General features: G+C 38.3%; 1 protein-coding gene across 2 annotated transcripts in view; it reads right to left on the reverse strand.

The window, feature by feature from the left end:
* The window catches only part of APPL1 (adaptor protein, phosphotyrosine interacting with PH domain and leucine zipper 1), a 30,084-nt gene extending 13,344 nt beyond the window's left edge, over positions 1–16,740 (reverse strand). Inside the window, exons 1-12 of one of the 2 annotated variants that reach the window (XM_035337553.1) lie at positions 16,589–16,740; positions 12,375–12,473; positions 10,342–10,401; positions 8,496–8,567; positions 7,583–7,670; positions 6,126–6,167; positions 5,361–5,419; positions 4,738–4,884; positions 3,342–3,424; positions 3,080–3,238; positions 1,574–1,762; positions 1,197–1,239 (exon numbers count right to left, since the gene is read on the reverse strand). In XM_035337553.1, the coding sequence (XP_035193444.1) occupies positions 1,197–1,239; positions 1,574–1,762; positions 3,080–3,238; positions 3,342–3,424; positions 4,738–4,884; positions 5,361–5,419; positions 6,126–6,167; positions 7,583–7,670; positions 8,496–8,567; positions 10,342–10,401; positions 12,375–12,473; positions 16,589–16,642 (1,095 nt within the window). In that variant the 5' untranslated portion in view covers positions 16,643–16,740. Of the gene's footprint in view, positions 1–1,196; positions 1,240–1,573; positions 1,763–3,079; positions 3,239–3,341; positions 3,425–4,737; positions 4,885–5,360; positions 5,420–6,125; positions 6,168–7,582; positions 7,671–8,495; positions 8,568–10,341; positions 10,402–12,374; positions 12,474–16,585 lie in introns of both variants that reach the window. The other variant, XM_035337552.1, reaches the window with a different exon arrangement.
* Between the last annotated feature and the right edge of the window lie 1,017 nt (positions 16,741–17,757).

The raw sequence follows: 17,757 nt of genomic DNA on the forward strand, positions 1-17,757 counted from the left end.
TCTGTCTGTCTCTGTGTCTGTCTGTCTGTCTCTGTGTCTGTCTGTCTCTGTGTCTGTCTGTCTGTCTGTGTCTGTCTGTCTGTCTGTGTGCGTGCCTGTTCTCTCTGAACTCCATTATTTACTGACTGCACATTACATTGTTTCCTCCAAACATTATAAAAATTCCATCTGCCTTCTGTGGGATTTGCCCATCTCTTGCACCTGTAAGATAAAACCTCTTTTCTCACTGTACTCTGAAAAACCCTTTGCTACTGCTCCTTGCTTTTCAATTTTTGGATTATAACTCCAAATTTTCAACTAACTGAATTATATATATGCATGCTACCAGTGCTGTTCCTCTGAACCAGAGCAGCTTGTTTTTAGGCTTGTCTCTTGAGCTATCTAAAAGCACAGCACCTGCAGCTCAGGAAATCACAGTTCTGAACTACCGAGGCTGACTACAAGCTCCCTTCTTCTGCTGGGCCTTCTGAGGGTAAATGCTTCAGAGTTAAGCTATACAACTTCAAGAGAACAAACAGACCAGGGCCAACCTGACATAGCCCAGTTAAGAACCCTAGAAATAGCATCAAAGGCTTCATCAATGTACCATTAACGATCTCAGAGGAATGTGAATCAAGGCTGAAAGTACCGTATTTTCTGTATTTCCTTATTCTGTATTCACACGCAGTCTTGAAAGCAGCCCAAAAGCAAATCATGCCCCATTTCTTGATTCATCTATTGTTCATTAAGTCTGTTTCCCTGATCATGCACTGCGGGGCCACACAACATTTTTTCCTCACTTTTCAGCTGCCTGTATCATTCATTACCTATGTCCTAATCTAAGATCTCCTTTATTTTCCATTCCTGACAAGTAGGTACAATGAAAGAAGCTTAGGAAAGCACAAAAGGGAAGAGGCACCATTTGCCAAGCTTCCATTACTAATATCTGTTTTGCTGTGGGCTTTTAAAAATTATTATTATTCCACAATACTGAAAACAAATTGGCAACAATCAGAACAAGATTTTTTTTTTCTTCCAGTATTTAAACACAGTAGTATTCTGTCAGACTTCCTGAAACTTATTATTATTATGGACAGCAAGTTCACTGTTTATTGCCTAAAACATACAAAACGTGCACTCCAATAATTCTTACTAATGTATTCCCTTCTGTGTCACAGAAAATCACTGGACTCCATGCGAAGCTCCAGTAAGCTTACCTCTTCATAATCTTTTTTACTCTCTGCCTGTAAGATTGAAGACCTGAAAGAGGAGGATGAAAAAAAGTTTTGTCTATTTAAAATGCCTCAATTCCTTTTTAGACAGGAAACCCCATTTTCATGTTCATACATTGCACAACAAATTAATAAAGTCTGAAGATTCTGCGTACATGCTGAGCGCAGTCAACATTTAATGGGTAAAAAGTCTTATGCTTTCAATTCAAGTGAAAACGAACAAAATTCTGTGCCCATGTAATAAGCACTCACATAATGTAGTCAAACCTTTTTATGTATTTTCTACCACATTCACACAGCTATAGCAATTGTGAGTACACTATTATATAGCAGATAGATAACAGTAATGTAAGAATACTTACTTTTTACCATCAAAAGATGTTATCTGAAAACAGTAACGTCTGTCTTCGCAGTCCACAGCCATTACTGAGCAATTGTCTATATCCATGACTAGTCCTCCAGCTACATCACCTCTTGCTTGGCTCATCAAATTTCCACCTTGAGTGAAGTAAAACTGTCTCTCCCAAATGGAAGATACCAGCCCTGTCTTACTAAAACACAAAAAGAAATCCTTACTCAGTAGGTTAGTTCAGCTGAGCTGTATAAATTAGAAAATAAAATAAAAATTTCATGAGCAAGCCATCTGGGCACTTAAGAGAAAATATTCCTCATGTTTTATGTTAACTTTACAGCTAAATTATTCTCTTTCCATCAGTTCCTTTTTTATTCTGTATCCACTGCTGGGCAAAGTGTACATAAATATTTGCTTCCTTAGATTATATGAAACTTAGCTCAGAATAAAAAGTCATAAATTCTTTAGTTTTCATTATCAGTTTTTACAGTGTTGCTTAATGAAATATTCATATTCAACTGATATGCATTATCAACATAATTTCTAAGACCTCTGAACTCTACACTGCCTTACATTGTTAAAAAGACTAAGTCTTGGAGAACTTCGTATTAAGTACTAGAAAAGACATGTAATGTAAGATATCTAAATTTTCCAAGTATTTTGTATCATTCAGTAAGATTCCCAAAATTTTGCTTAGAGCATGCTTTTTTTTTTATTATTATTATTTTTCTTCCAGAAGCAAGAATAGGAACCCAAAACAAGAAGTCACTAATGCTTGTGGTTTAGCCTTCCTTTTTGGTCAGATAGTCCTTTCTTCAATATTAATTGCTGGAATTGTTCTGCTGCAGAAATCCATGCCTCATTCAGTGAGTATTTTACTCTATCTGTTGTTGCAAAATTAACATGACTTTTGAAAAAAATCTGCTTGTTTGAAGTTTACTATATAAATTATGGAAACAATCTTAGTGTTACAACCTATTTTTAACAACTCTAAAATTCAGCTGCTTAAATTCAGTAATTAAAGTTATTGAACAACTCCTTCCAGTGGACAACATGAAATTTCACCTCATGAAACTGTGAAGGATGCTCAAAGCATATTTAGGCTAACAGAGTGTTTTGCCCTCTATATCTCAAGCTTGTATTTTATTAGTAACTTGAATCCTAAAGCTTTACTGGATACTTATACAACAATACTGACAGCTGCAATCTTGTTGTCTTCCCATTACAACCCAGTAAAATTACATTCTCGTGAATTTTAACTTTTCTTTTTGATGTGAAAGTTCAGGCAAAATAAGACTAAAATTGTGTGCTTTGCCCCTGAATGACACTGTCAGTGTAACATAGAAATTAATACAAAATAAGTAAAAGATTCCAAAGAAAGGATAGCTCCAATGTGACTTACTAAACTGAGTACCTAAAGATAAACATAACTAATTTCAAAACAAAATAATCATACATTTCTAGGTCTCCTATCCCAAAATTAAGTATTTTCTAAGTTTTAAGAAACTAGTCTTACTTTCTTGTGTTAAGATAGCCAGCTTTCCGTGTTAGATTTCTATGAACGGGAAATTTTGTAGTATCAGGATCAGGCAAATACAGTGGATCACTAGCTACTTCCAAGTCTTCTATAGTTTGTTGCATGTTTTCTATTTCACACTCCATTTCCCTGCGAACACTGAAGTAAGTAATATGTTACTAACAAAGATAATATATTAATAAGTGGAAACAGAACAGTAATTGTATTGATAACAGTTCAAAATTTAACAAAACCAACTTACTTTTGTACGCTTGTGCCAATATTTGTCAAAAATTCTTCCAACTGCTCAGTAAGATTTTCTGAACCCATTTTAAAAAAACTTATCTTAAAAAAAAAAAAAAAAAGAGGAAAAAGGAGAATTTAGTCATGAGTAAAACTAAATAAATTGTTAACAAATGAAACCATAGAAGGTTAAGTCTTCTCAGAGAAATCTGGTTTTGTCCCGCATTCCCACCTAAGTATCAACAAAAGGAGCAGAATACATGTTTTTGTCTGCAACTGAAGGTTGATGTTGGCACTGCAGAGCAATCAAATTTTGTTGAGAGGATGCACACAAAGCCACCTGAATGAAATACAGAAATATGTGAATGTAGAAACTTGCCAGGGTGCCACCCTCTAACAATTTATTCCATATTGGTCCATATTGGAACTGCCACATCTAAATTGGATTTAGCCGTATGAAATCTTGGAACAGGGAACCATTGGAGATGGCCCTGCCACTCCCATTCTCAGATTAAACAAAACCAGCACCTGAGCAACAGGTTGCACTGTCGACTTTATTACATAAAACACTTAGAACTTAGTTCTTATGTGCAAGCTCCAAAATTTGCAAGAAAGACAAGAGTTCTTGGACTTCGAAAGCTATCAGACACTTTGTAGGAGTTAATTCCTACAATCTGGCAGTGACAGATGCTGGAAAGTTTGCTTTTTTTCCTCCTCTTTTACAAAAGATACTGACAATATACTTCTGAAAATACAGCTGAAGTCTCTCCAAAGAACTTACTACAGAGCTAATTCTCTATTTCACTCATCCTGAAATAAATCTGTCATGAGTTCACTTGTATTAAACAAAACCAAGCCAGAATGACTTTAAGCATTCCAGTTCTTTCACACCCTTGATTAGAAATGGTAGTGATGTGGTTTTGGTGATTATCTTATTTCAGAATAGCTGCCACAGGAAAGAGAGCTTAACTGGCTCCATGCTACTTTCTAAGAAGGTACACTTCCACAGAGACCTACATGCATCAAAGTTTTAGCCAGCTATTCCTGTTGGTGATCCTGAGAGAAAAACAAAATAGTACCAGCAACTAAGATTTAGGCAGTACATTTAATTTAGCCACCTAGGTTTTAGATTAGAACTAGGTCTTTATATTTGGCACCAAGATTCCCCAGAAGATTCTCCAACAGGAGTGAGAGCATGTCATGACGAGATTCAAAAAAACTCATATATTGAGCAGAAAAAGAATAGGGCTAATAATGATATTCATGGCAACAGACATGACAAGCTAGAGGGATGAGGATGGGGTTTGCTTCCCTGGATTGCAAAAGAGGTCTTGCAGTGAATTTTAGTAGATCAACCCCTATTAAGTACTTTTACATCTTCTTTAAGACTTACAGCTTACAGAATCTGAAATTACCTGAGCTTGCATGTATCCTAGCAAGGGTTCTAGCACAGCAATTTTCTTTTTGTACTGAAGAGTATTTAATGCACAGAAATAATGCATCATAGTCTGATGCTGTTTTTTCCTGGAAGTATATACATCTTCTGTAACTTCAGCCTTGACCTAAAGAGATACAGATGGGAGAGGGGAGAAAAAAAGAATGTTTAAGCTTTGGCATTCATCACATGCCTTGTCAACAGCTTTATAACAAGCACACAAAAAACACCACAGTACCATTCTACCCTCTATCATCATCATTTGCATCTTTTGTACTAAAACTCCCCTTCTCTAATTTACAGATGCATGAAAAACAAACACAGTATTCTTTTCTCCCCAGAAAGAGTAGTTCTTTCTTTACAAAATAACATATATAGTATCACAACTTTAATCTTCTATCTTTTTCAGTGTTACAAGACAGGGGTGCATTCAGGAAAGCTGTTCTTGTGTTCTGAAACAAACTGTCTGGAGTGATAGAATGTCAACTATCAAACTTCAGGTGCAATCTGCTGTACATTATCTTCCATCATAAGTACATATATTAGTCAAATTATTTCTCATGTCTAAAAAAATACTTATATAAATTATTTTGCTTTACAAACCTTTTCATTTTCCCTTCTTTTTGACAACCGACTGTATCGAGTAATAGCAGCATCATGGTCTAAGCAATGAAGAGAGAATTTATGGTCATTTTGATAATCTAATCACTTATGAAATAGAGCATAAAACCTTTTATATCACTTTGTCTTGTAATACAAGCCAAATGTAAAGTTCTGCCATATTAAAACCTTTAAGAATTGCTCTTGCCTCTTCATATTTACTACATGGCCACAAATACTTTGGTTAAAGAAAAATTCTAACCAGATGTAAATATGCCCGAATTGTTACAAATTTCCCTAAGCATCCAATATTCTTCAAAGACAGAACCTGACACAGAATAGTCAACTCTCCATGAAAATCTTTAGATAAACTTTTTTGCTTCTAAAGCTTCTGAAGCTACTCGGATTAAGAGAAGTATATAGTAGAGTAAAAATAAAAAACAAGGAAGAAAACTATTAAACTCATTTTAGGGAGGTAAGATATGTTAAAATTAATCTATTTTAAATCCTGACTTTAAAAAGTGAGCTAACACCTTACTCTTTAAAATGATTTTTTTGCATAATCTATTTAATAACAATATATATATAAAATATTGTAAGAAATAATGTCTATTTGCCTTAACACTTTGGTATATAGAGCTGAGATTTACAAGAAATCCAAGGACGCCTGGGTGCCTATACAAATATCTTCACTAATTTTCTGAATAAGTTATCTGCGATAACACTGTCCTATTTTTATACCTGTAACATTGAGTATTTTACACTTACCGTTGCTTGCAATTTGGAAAACTTCTTTTAGAGTTAATATCTCTACAAAACAAAATATCACAGTTCAGTTAAGTTATTATAAACATAACATTTATATACATAAAGACTTCTCAGGCAATGTTACATTACTGAGTAGCTGTAGCTGATAGCTTGCACCATACTGAGCTAACAGCACAGGCATTATGTGGCCAGGGAAGCCTGCTCCTACTTAGGGCTCGAGTATTGCTTATGCAGGAATCTGACTTGCCAAAAATGACACTATATTCTAACAAGGTAAGGAGAAACTTCTTTTCCAAAAACTTTGTCAAAGATCATTAGTCCAAATGCATCACCTGCAGTTCTGGTTAGAGCTCTGGTCTTCACTGGATAAGTGGAAGCACAAAACAAAGAGGAGGAAAAGGAAAGGCCCAAACATACTGTGATTCCTCCCACATGCGTGATTCCTCCTACCAAAAATAAGTGATACCCCAGATGTTTTTTGTCTCACTTAGTCAGGAAAAAGAAATCAGTACAATACTTAGTACTACTTGCTCTGATTGTGATAATGTTTTTGTGTCACATCAAAACATAAGCAAGGAAAGAGCTATATTCAGCTTCATGGTAAACCAAAGACAAAGGAAAAAAAAACATGGAAAAGCTTTACAGAAAGTGTCTATGAAGTATGTAAAGTAGTATTATATCATTAAACACTATGTTAGCTGGTATTTAAAAAAAAATGCCAGTGGGAAAATTTCATTTGCACTTGCCTCAGGGATGTTTCTTCAGAAGATACTAACAGGCCTTCCCAAGCTCTGAGCAGTAATAATAACCTTGAGAAGTTCATCACTAGGGTTTTAAGTTATTTTGTTTTTAACTTCAGTTTATATTTGAAACCTCTTTGCCACTCAAGTATATACAATTTAGCACCTTGAGTAAAATCTATCATACTCAGGTCTATTATTTTAGATCAAGCAGATTAAGATACATCTGTTGCAAAAATAAGCAGTTGAAAGCATCTTATGCTTGCACATAAGAGGACACCTTTGTTACCAGCAGGGCTGAAGAACTACCTTACTAAACCTTAATAATACACATCATAACTTTGGCATTTTGCTTTTGGAATTCAGTCCAGACATCATGTTGATGTCATGGTATTGCTATATACGCAAGTATTTCCTGAACATATCTGAAAATTATTCTTTCCTCATGTTTACAGCAACTGCAAAATTTATCTTGAATAGATAAATGCTTCTATAAGATAACTAGTATTTTTGTGGTAACAGTAGTAGTGTTTAACTGCTGTAATACTGTGATGAGTAGAAACAATTTACAACAAAAAAGAAAGGGAGATGCGTTCTTCTGAGGATATGCAACTTATTTTTCAGTTCTATTAAGTGAAATAAGAGCTACAGAGATGGCATGCTGTAATTTCGTTATTGCTGCCATTGATAAAAGCATTGTCTGTTTGACAACAATACCTTTTAGATCTCTTTCTTTAAACTGAGTAATAGGAAACATCATTGCATCTGCAAGTTGAGTTGAAAGTACTGCATGGCAAGAGCTGAGCTGTAAAAGACGAAAGCAGGAAATTTTAGGAAAATATTGCTAAGACTAAAGAAAAATAAGAAAACAAGATAGATTTCACTCAGGGATGACAAGTACAACTTGAATGTAATTTTGCAAATTCATTTTCCCAGCAATTGTTTTCTATGTTCCTGATCTCATCACCAGCTTTTTATAGAAGACCTTCAGCATTTAGTATTTGTCCCTACCTGCCCTGACTATATTCCAAATTACTGGATCATGTCAGAAGATAGCCTCATACCTTCTGAAGACTAGTCAATTTATTTCTACAGTTCTCCTCCAACTACATCACAGCCTGTCTTTCTCAGGTTACAGAGGAAGGACAAATACTTCCTTCCTTCCAAAATGCAGTGTTTAAACTGAAGAGAGGGATCATGAGAAAAATCCTGATTCAGACCTTAATGATGCTAAGTTGTCTTTCAAAAGAGTCAGTCACTTAGTCTCTGTCCCTAATACAGACAGCAAGTGGGTCCTCTGTCAGTTAGGCATCTGAAAGGAGGGAAAGCAAATACCCTCATGAAATGCAGTTTCTAATGGTCATTTTGTAATGTTTTTTGGCTACATCTACAGTAAGTTAAGCTACATTAGTTCTCAACAATGTATCCTTGTGTTTAAAGTTACATAACCTGAAGATAATTAATCAATTCAGCAAACTATGCTGCAATATAAAAATTAAGCATTATCTTATTGACAAGTGAAGGGCAGTTCTGTACCTCCTATCTTAAAGGAGACTAGAGTGATTAAGCAAGTCAAAGTGCATACGTAACAAACATTAGCATAGTAAATTACATAAATACAAGTACTTGCCTCATCAATCACTTTTGAAAATTGCTGTAAAGTGGAAGTCATAACTTCATCATCTCCGCCTAGTGGAAAATGCTACAAAAAAAAAAAAAAAAAAAAAGGCACTCTGGTTGCAGTGTTTTCTGCCATTCACATAACCGTAATAATTATGTCTATTGTACTAGGTATTTCATTATTTTAAAATATTATACGGTTGAAATACTTTGCAGGACTATTTTGTGAAGCTTTTTTTTTTTTTTTAAACTGTCTTGTGATTAGGGCATACTTGAGAAGTTAATTAAAAATAGTTCTCTTTTTTTGGAATTCCAATTTGGAATTCCAAATTACCTCTAACATTCAGGAAACAATGCAAACCTGATGCCTATGACTTATGTCATACGGGTGATTTATTGTCACTAGGAGTGTTCCCCAGGCTCAGTTCTAGGGCTGGTCCTGTCCAACATTGTTATCAATGCTTTTTATCAGCACCAAGGTGCTGGTAAAAGGACTGGAAGGCCTGTCCTGCAAGGAGAGTCTGAGGACACTTGGGTTGCGTAGTCTGGAGAAAACAAGGCTCCAAGGCGGCCTCTGTGCTCTCTGCAGCTTCCTGAGGAGGGGAAGCAGAGAGGGAGGTGCTGATCTCTGCTCCTTGGGAACCCATGACAGGGGAACAGCACAAAGCTGCGTCACAGGGAAGGTTCAGACTGGATATTAGGAAAAATATTTTAGCATGAGGGTGGTCAGACACTGGATCAGGGTTCCTAAAGAGGTGGATGCCTAAAGAGGTGGACGCCCCAAGCCTGTCAGTGTTCAAGAGGCGTTTGGATAATGCCCTCATTAACACACTTTAACATTTGGTCAGCATGATAAGTGATAAATGATAAAGCAGTTAAACTTGATGATCTTTATAGATCCCTTCCAACTGAACTATTCTATTTGCTGTGGTTTAACCCGGCTGGCAGCTAAACACCACACAGCCGTTCGCTCACCCTCCCCCCTCCCTCTCTGGGATGGGGGAGAGAAACGGGAAAGTGAAGCCTGTGGGTTGAGATAAAGGCAGTTTATTAAGATAGAAAATAATAATGATAATAAGAATAAGATGTACAAACAAGTGATGCACAATGCAATTGCTCACCACCCGCTGACCGATGCCCAGCCCAACCCCGAGCAGCCGGCCCCCCCACCCCGGTTAGCCACCCCTATATATTGTTTAGCATGACGTCAGATGGTATGGAATACCCCTTTGGCCAGTTTGGGTCAGCTGTTCTGGGTTTGTCCCCTCCCAGCTTTTGCTGCACCCCCAGCCTGCCCGCTGGCAGGACAGAGCGAGGAGCTGAAAAGTCCTTGGCATAGTGTAAGCATTGCTCTCCAGCAATTAAAACATCAGCATGTTATCAGCACTCTTCTCATCCTAATCCAAAACATAGCACCCTACCAGCTACTAGGAGGAAAAATAACTGTCCTAACTGAAACCAGGACATCTATTCTATTCTAATATACTACTCTGAGCAACTGCCCAAACATTGATCCAAAAGTAAAATCTTCTATAACTTAGTAATATTCATCATGGTAAGAGGAACTTACTTAATTCTGTAAAACAGTAACAATAAGACTAGTTTCTCTCCAACAGACTATTTATGCACACCATTTTTCTACATAGAATGGAAGGCAGCTGTATTTTTGTTAGAAGAACTAGTATGAACATAGTGGATCAAATCTTTGCCAAAAGCATCAACCTAACTGTAACATTTCATTTCATCTGGATCAAACCTAAATACATTCTGTATAGTGCTCTGGGAAAAAAAAAAAAAAAAATACGAAAACATAGTCCTGACCATGCAAAGACAACACTGATTATGAGAAACTATACCTGTTTCTCGTATTCCTTCAGAAGCTTTGAAGTCAGATGAGTTGCTGCACTTAATTCATTCTAATTCAGAAAAGAAAGAAAGAAAGAAAAAAAAGCTTGTTACTTATTGATTTAAATTAATATATATATACATATATTTAAATCACATATTTGATAAGGATACTACTACAGACACTGAACTTGAAAGAAGGAATCCTGATCGCAGATTTTCGGAACACCTAAGAATCCTGCCCTTCCATTTCTTTAACATTACTGAGAGTTACAAGTAATCAGTATTAACAAATACCAGTTTCCCAGCTTGCACTATGCACAGTGACATCTGTATTTTTCGTGCTATGCAGTATATATTTGCCTTTGTTTCAAATTAGCTGTCCTAGTTACTGTAAATAAAGAACTTGTTATCTTTGAAGGAAAGAAAAGATTAGAATGAACCTCGGTACTACCTGGCTACAAACAGCTTTGTCTTGTACACACGCAGAGGACCTAATTAGCAGATTCATGGTATGGAAGAGCTTCATCTTTCAGAATGCAGATAAACAGAAAGTACAGAAATTAAAAGCAAATAGAAAGGCAGTAAAATAAAATTACATAGCAGGAAGCCTACAATAAACACACTAGTCATGAAAGTAAAAACAACAGGAAAATAAAAGTAGGAAAAGCAAGACTAAGAAATTAGTAAAAAAGTTAAACAGTCCAAGTATACACCAATTAAAAATAAACCATAAACGTAATTGTTCAGAAAAATACACAAAATAAATTCTGCCATTGGTTTAAAAGCACAGTTACTAATAGATGATGAGTGAAAAAGCATGAATATGTTGTGGGTAAAAAAGAACATCCTGCTTGGTACACACTATTATGCACTGTTTTAAGACCACAATGGAAAGCATTTTAGAAAAACCTGGGAAATACAGTAAAATAAGTAGAAGATGAGAAAATGGGAAAAAACTGGGAGGGGTGGCTGACACGCCAGAAGGCCGTGCTGCCATTCAGTGAGACCTGGACTGGCTGGAGAGATGGGCAGGAAGAAACCAGATGCAGTTTAATAAGAGCAAGTGTAGAGTCCTGCACCTGGGAAGGAACAACTGGAAGTATCAGTACAGGCTGGGGGACGACCTGCTGGAGAGGAGCTCTGCGGAGAAGGACCTGGGGGTCCTGGTGGACGACAGATTGACCATGAGCCGCAGTGTGCCCTGGTGGCCAAGAGGGCTAATGGGATTCTGGCGTGCATTAAAAGGAGCGTGGCCAGCAGGTCAAGGGAGGTGATCCTGCCCCTCTACTCTGCCCTGGTCAGGCCTCACCTGGAGTACTGTGTCCGGTTCTGGGCTCCCCAGTACAAAAAAGACAGGGATCTCCTGGAAAGAGTCCAGCGGAGGGCCACAAAGATGATACGGGGCCTGGAGCATCTTTCCTATGAGGAAAGGCTGAGGGACCTGGGTCTGTTCAGCCTGGAGAAAAGAAGACTGAGAGGGCAACTTGTCAATGTTTATAAATATCTGAGGTGTGGGAGACAGAGGGATTTGGCCAACCTCTTTTCAGTGGTTTGTGGGGACAGGACAAGGGGCAATGGCCACAGGATGGAGTACAGGAAGTTCTGCACCAACATGCAAAATAACTACTTCACGGTGAGGGTGATGGAGCACTGGAACTGGCTGCCCAGGGAAGTTGTGGAGTCTCCTTCTCTGGAGATATTCAAGGCCCGTCTGGATGCCTACCTGGCAGCCTGCTCTAAGGTACCTGCTTTGGCAGGGGGGTTGGACTTGATGATCTCTCAAGGTCCCTTCCAACCCCTACAATTCTGTGATTTTGTGAAAATCTTTTTACATGTCATAAGAAGTTCTATTGCAAAAGAAATTCCAGGTGACAGTCAGAATTTAGTTCTCACTATCCCCTAGCATACAGAAAAACAATAATTTAATTTCATTTCCACATAGTTTTTTAAAAAAATATATATCACTCATTTCAAAAAAAGCAAGAGACACGAAATGTCATTCAGAAACTGTATATGCATTCAGGAATTTCCATAACACTACCTGTGCATCATATACTCTGTGCATCGCTTGAAATAACTGATTGATGTAATTGGAAATTGCAGCAGCATCTTCTTCAAATACTCCCAGCAGAGAACGGGTCTGCAGAAACATTAACATGACAAATTAGCAAAGAAGTATTTAAATGTAACTGAATTTCAAAGTTAAGTAGCTTTGTTTCAGGTTTCATTACTGAAAAATTTATAAAGCCCCAAACATTGTTTACAAGAATGCTACATGTTACATATCCATATTTAAAAAAAGTTATCCAAACTCCATCTCACCAATACCATCAGGCTCCCTCCAGGTTAAAACAAGTACATTTTCAGAAAGGACCAACAGGAATGGATAAGTATAAAAACGTTGGAACTGCGGGCAGCCACTGGACCCCCTATGGTACACTCCTTAGGAAAATGGTAAAGATGACTGGAATTAAACAACATGCCAGGTACGCACATTTCTTCTGCAAGGAGGAGAGCCATGGCTTTCTGGTGCTATCCATCCTACACAAAGACAGCTGCTTGGACATACAGTTCACCTCTGCAATAACAGTCAATTCCATGGCCAAAAGGTTGAGAAACTGAAAACAACCAAAGCAAACCAACCAAACAAGAAAACAGCTCATAGGATCTACATCTTCTTCTTGAGATTTATGTTTCCTCCCCCTCACCACTCCACAATGAAAATATCTGCCCATTTTGTCCAGTTCCCCCAGCTCGTCAGCCAGCCTGTGCCTTAGCTGAAGGCACCCACAAGGCTGATGACTGCACATCCTGTTGATCACTTCCCCAGTGGTGCAGGCAGCACAATCTCTTTATCACTGTCCACCTATTAGACTTCAAAACACTGACTACCAACCTTTAAGTCTAACTGGTCAGCAGGTTTTTCCAGGCAGCTGCAGCCTATACCTGCCCATTTTGGCCAGAAGGAGTTACTAGAGACCATATGAAACCTTCGATTAGGTCAAGGCATGCGCTGCTCTCCCAAGTGATGAAATGACTGACTAGATGATAAGGCAATCAGGCTGCTCAGGCATAATTCATGCTTAAGTTTAAATGAGATGCTTACTCAGTGCTTTTGCATCCTTTTTGCACTCAGAAGCACTATTACTCCTCACCAGGAGGGTATCGAATAGCTTGCTTCTGCCAAGACAAAACGCCAAAAGGGGAAGAGCAGAGAACGCACCTATAACTGCAGAGGCTGTATTTGCTTTTCTTAAGAAAAAAATACATAATACTACACTAAAATATTGGTTGGGATGCTTGTATATAGAAACAGGAATATCACTTGCAGAAAACACAAAATAAACCCTTTAACTCTAGTAATGTCTTAGCAAGAAGACTGTGCTTCATTTTTAGGTTCATACTAAAATTTAACATTCTGACAGAAAATGAAGAGAATTGTGAGTGTATAACTGATTTTTTCCTCACAAATTAAAATTTTTCAACACTTGAAATTGTAAATTCTCTTTCTTAGTCTTCCTTAGACTCAATAGCTTCCTTTAAAGAAGAAGGGATGGCACATACAGAACATGGGGAAAGAATGAAAGACTGGCACAGGACATCAGGAAAACCTCTGATGATACTAGCAAAAAGCACAGAATCACACTGCATATGAAATAGGGTGCTTTTATGATTAGAAGTTCTTTCTAACTTGAATACTTGTCTTGAAATGACTTAGAATGCACTCCATCTTCCCTTGAAGCAAGGAGGTCTCTTTCAACTACTTTTAATTTCTGCTTTTAATGATAACCAAGCTATGCATACTAAACACGCATAAAGTATGTTATTTGAGCATGAAAGTCCAGATGAGTGGCTGTCTCACAAATATGATCATACCATATAATACCCACAGGATACCTAAGGGGAAAAAAAAGCTAACAGCATTGCCAACACAGTAAATTGCTTTAACGATGGTTTTGGTTTATAAAACAACTAGAAAAAAAAAACTGTCAGGGGTGGGTAGAGGAGGAAGAGGTCGAGAACTCAAAGGTTGCAGGTGTGGCAACATGTTGTGTCATCCTCATGACACAAGTGTGACTCTTCCATTAAAGGGAACAGACATGAAAGAATGCAAAAGGAAAAAATTACATAGTACCATGATTCTGTTTACTCTTTAATACAGAGCACTGCAGAACATTGTGAAAATATCACTTGTTGATTTACTTTGAACTGACAACGTTACCACATTGACGGAAATAAAATAATCTGAAACTAAAAACACTGACAGATACTGCTTAAAAAAACAAGGAGGAATTGTTTACTCATGTTACTAGAAAAAAAAAAAAAAACAAAAAAAGGAATTTGGCATCTTTAAGATGCTTTCATCCCATATATATGAGCAGGTATACTAGAAGCTACCTGTAATAAACAGCACTAAGAAACCACCTAGTCAGAAGTCAGTGAATTGTTAATTTATGTCATCACACATGTGTGTTCTAAGTGACAGGAGATACAGCCTGTACTGTGAAGTCTCTTGGCCTTTTTGTGGTGCAATGGTTTGGAAATGCAAGTAAGAGAGCAGAAATTCTCTCTAAAGAAATATATACATACACTGAGTATGTGTATAATGCATGCACTAAGTTCATATTGAAATTGTGCTGCATTGCTTGGCAGAAGACAATGTAAAATGTCATTTGGCTTATGACTAGAACTGGTGTGGCTAGTTTTTTGTCCTGCAATGAGAAGAAATCAATGTTTTTGCCATTTTAGGAAAGTCTTTCTTGCCCTTAAATGCAGAATAAGTTTGAATCGAAGATTATATAACTGAAGCTAGCATTTCAAACCAGTCTAAAGGTGCAAAATCCCAGTCCACAGATCAGCACTGAAAAACTATTTAGATTGATTTAATATTACAACAAAACAATATGAACACAGAAATCAGAAAGCCATGGCAACTCTTAAAGAGAGCAAGGTTAGATCTTTCTTCAAGCAATGTTTGTTGTCATTTTCATTGCACTGATTACAAGATAGAAGAAACAAACTGATGTAATAGAAAACTATAAGCCACAGTTACATTCTTCTAAGGGGTGATTCAAGGATTCATCTGAAATATCAGGTTGGCTGGAAGACAGAAAATTTTGTAGCTCAAATAGGAGAAGATATAGGCAAATCTAATAACTTAGGTATATTAGTAAGTAAAGACTGTCTAATTAGGCTTTGCTAATCTGTATTCCTTACAAACAGCTTTGAATGAAAGATTGTAGAATTGACAATTATGTTCCAATATGCAGCTTTAGCCTGAGCTTCCCAAATGACATTTCAGTCCTCAGTACTTGAAAAAAACTCGACATCTCACTTGTCAAGCATCCTAAGCTTATTTTACATTAGACATTTCCTATAAATATGAATAGTTCTGATTTCCATATACTGAGAACAGGCCTTCAATAGACAATTATGCTAAATTTCCATCATTATAATGCTTTCATATTATTTTCCTGTTTGCCAGCGTACATCAGGTTTAGTCTCTGGGCCAGAGACCATACTACAGAACAGATCTCATCTGACATATCCTACTAGAGCTATATGGTGCACTGTTCTTTGGAAAGTGATGATATACTTTCTACATGGCCTTCTTCTGGCACCATTTCTAGGGTGTTCCTCCACTTCACACAGATTTGCTAAAATAGTTGTCATTTTAGGGATTAACATTCCATATTAAGCAAGTGAAAGCTTCTCCTGTGGTTGAGGGACCAAAATTACCAATGCATATGCTTTTACAGTACAGGAAGTCTTGCTCATCAACATAAACAATGCAGTAAAACAAGGATCTAATTTAAAAATAATAAAAAATAAATATATATATATTGTAAACTTTATTTATCCACGCCTAAGAAAAGTGATGGTACCAAGTACCTGCTGTTGTTGCTACCAGTAAGGGAAACCAGTGCAACTGAAGAAAGCATTTCCTGCTTCACGGGAGCACGAAAGAGCTGACGATATACTGCATGACACTATTACAACTTTCGCATTTTTTGTGCCAGCCTAAGATACTAAAAGCCCTTTTGAGAAGGCAAGACGGCGTTTACGAAGGCAAACCCCCCCCCCCCAACATATCCCTCGGACAGTCCACTTCAGGGCCGGGGGCTCTGAGGGGAGCCCTGAGGAGGGCGCTGGGCTGGGGGGGACGGGACGGGACGGGACCGGACGGGACGACGGCGGCCCTAGGCCCGGAGTCCGCAGGTGGGCCTTCAGCGGGCCGCGTCCCGCCGCTCCTACCTGGGGGCTGTCCTCCAGCGTCTCCTCGATGGGCAGCTTGTCGATGCCGGGCATGGCGGCGGCTGGCGGCGGCTGACCGACGCCTCTGCAAACGCGCTGCCCTCAGGCGGCCTGATCAGACTGTGCCCCTCCCCCGGCCGTCACCACGCCGCTCCGCGCCGGATGTCCCGCCTATCCGCCTTGCTTACCTATTGGCTCTGTCCCGTCTCGCACCCTCGCTATTGGTCAGCGGCTCCATCTGTCTGCCAGTAGGGCTGCTTGACGGGAGCTGCTTTGAGAGGGGGGGGAACTGGAGTGTTCTCGCCTCGCGGTGAGGCAGTCGCTGCCAGTCGTCGTGGAGTGAGTGTTGAGAAAAATCCAAACGATTTTATTATTATTATTATTATTATTCTTTTTTAAGTGCTCTGTGCGTTAAGCCACGTGTCCCCCAGGCCCATTAGGCTTTACTCTCCCGGCTGTAGTCCCTTCAGAGAAAAGGGGTGCGTTGAGGGGACGGCGCCTTGTGCCCCTGTCAGGGCGGCGGCGGCTGCTGAGCCCTCTGGGTGCCACCCGCGTCCCCTCTGAGGGGGCTCCTCTCATCCCTGTCACGTCTCTCTTCTCCACCCACCAGGATTTTCTCAAGAAATAATTTATCTCCCTAACAACCTCGTATTTTTTGTGACTCTGTCTTAAAAACCCCAAAAGCGCCGAAATGTGTTGCTGATCTCAATTTTAACCCTTCCGAAGCTGGACTGTAATTCGCCCTAGTGGTCCTATGCTTTCTTAGCCTGCGTGGGCCTGCTGCTACAGGTTGGTGCCCAATTCTAGGTGCTTCCAACAACTCTGGGCACCTGCTAGAACTAGGGTGTTTAGACTCATATTACTGTGTTTTAAATTATTCCTGAGGGTTAACTTATATTTTTGAGAATATCTACCTAATTTGTTACTTAATTGAAAATGTGAAAATACACTGTGTCCACAAGGCTGCACGCTTATTTTCACTCTTAAAATACTAATAAAAATAAAAGCAAAATGTACAGCATAATTGAAATTGCAAGCAGATTAAACTCTGAAATTAGTTGATATTTCACTTCTGTGTCTTAGTAAGCAGCTAGTAACTTTATAGATATGTTTCTTATTATGAAGGAAATAAAAAAGGCTGGTTTTACCTTGCTGGTTTTGCCTTTTTT

The sequence above is a fragment of the Oxyura jamaicensis genome, chromosome 12, assembly GCF_011077185.1.
Source record: "Oxyura jamaicensis isolate SHBP4307 breed ruddy duck chromosome 12, BPBGC_Ojam_1.0, whole genome shotgun sequence".
Classification (NCBI taxonomy): Eukaryota; Metazoa; Chordata; class Aves; order Anseriformes; family Anatidae; genus Oxyura; species Oxyura jamaicensis.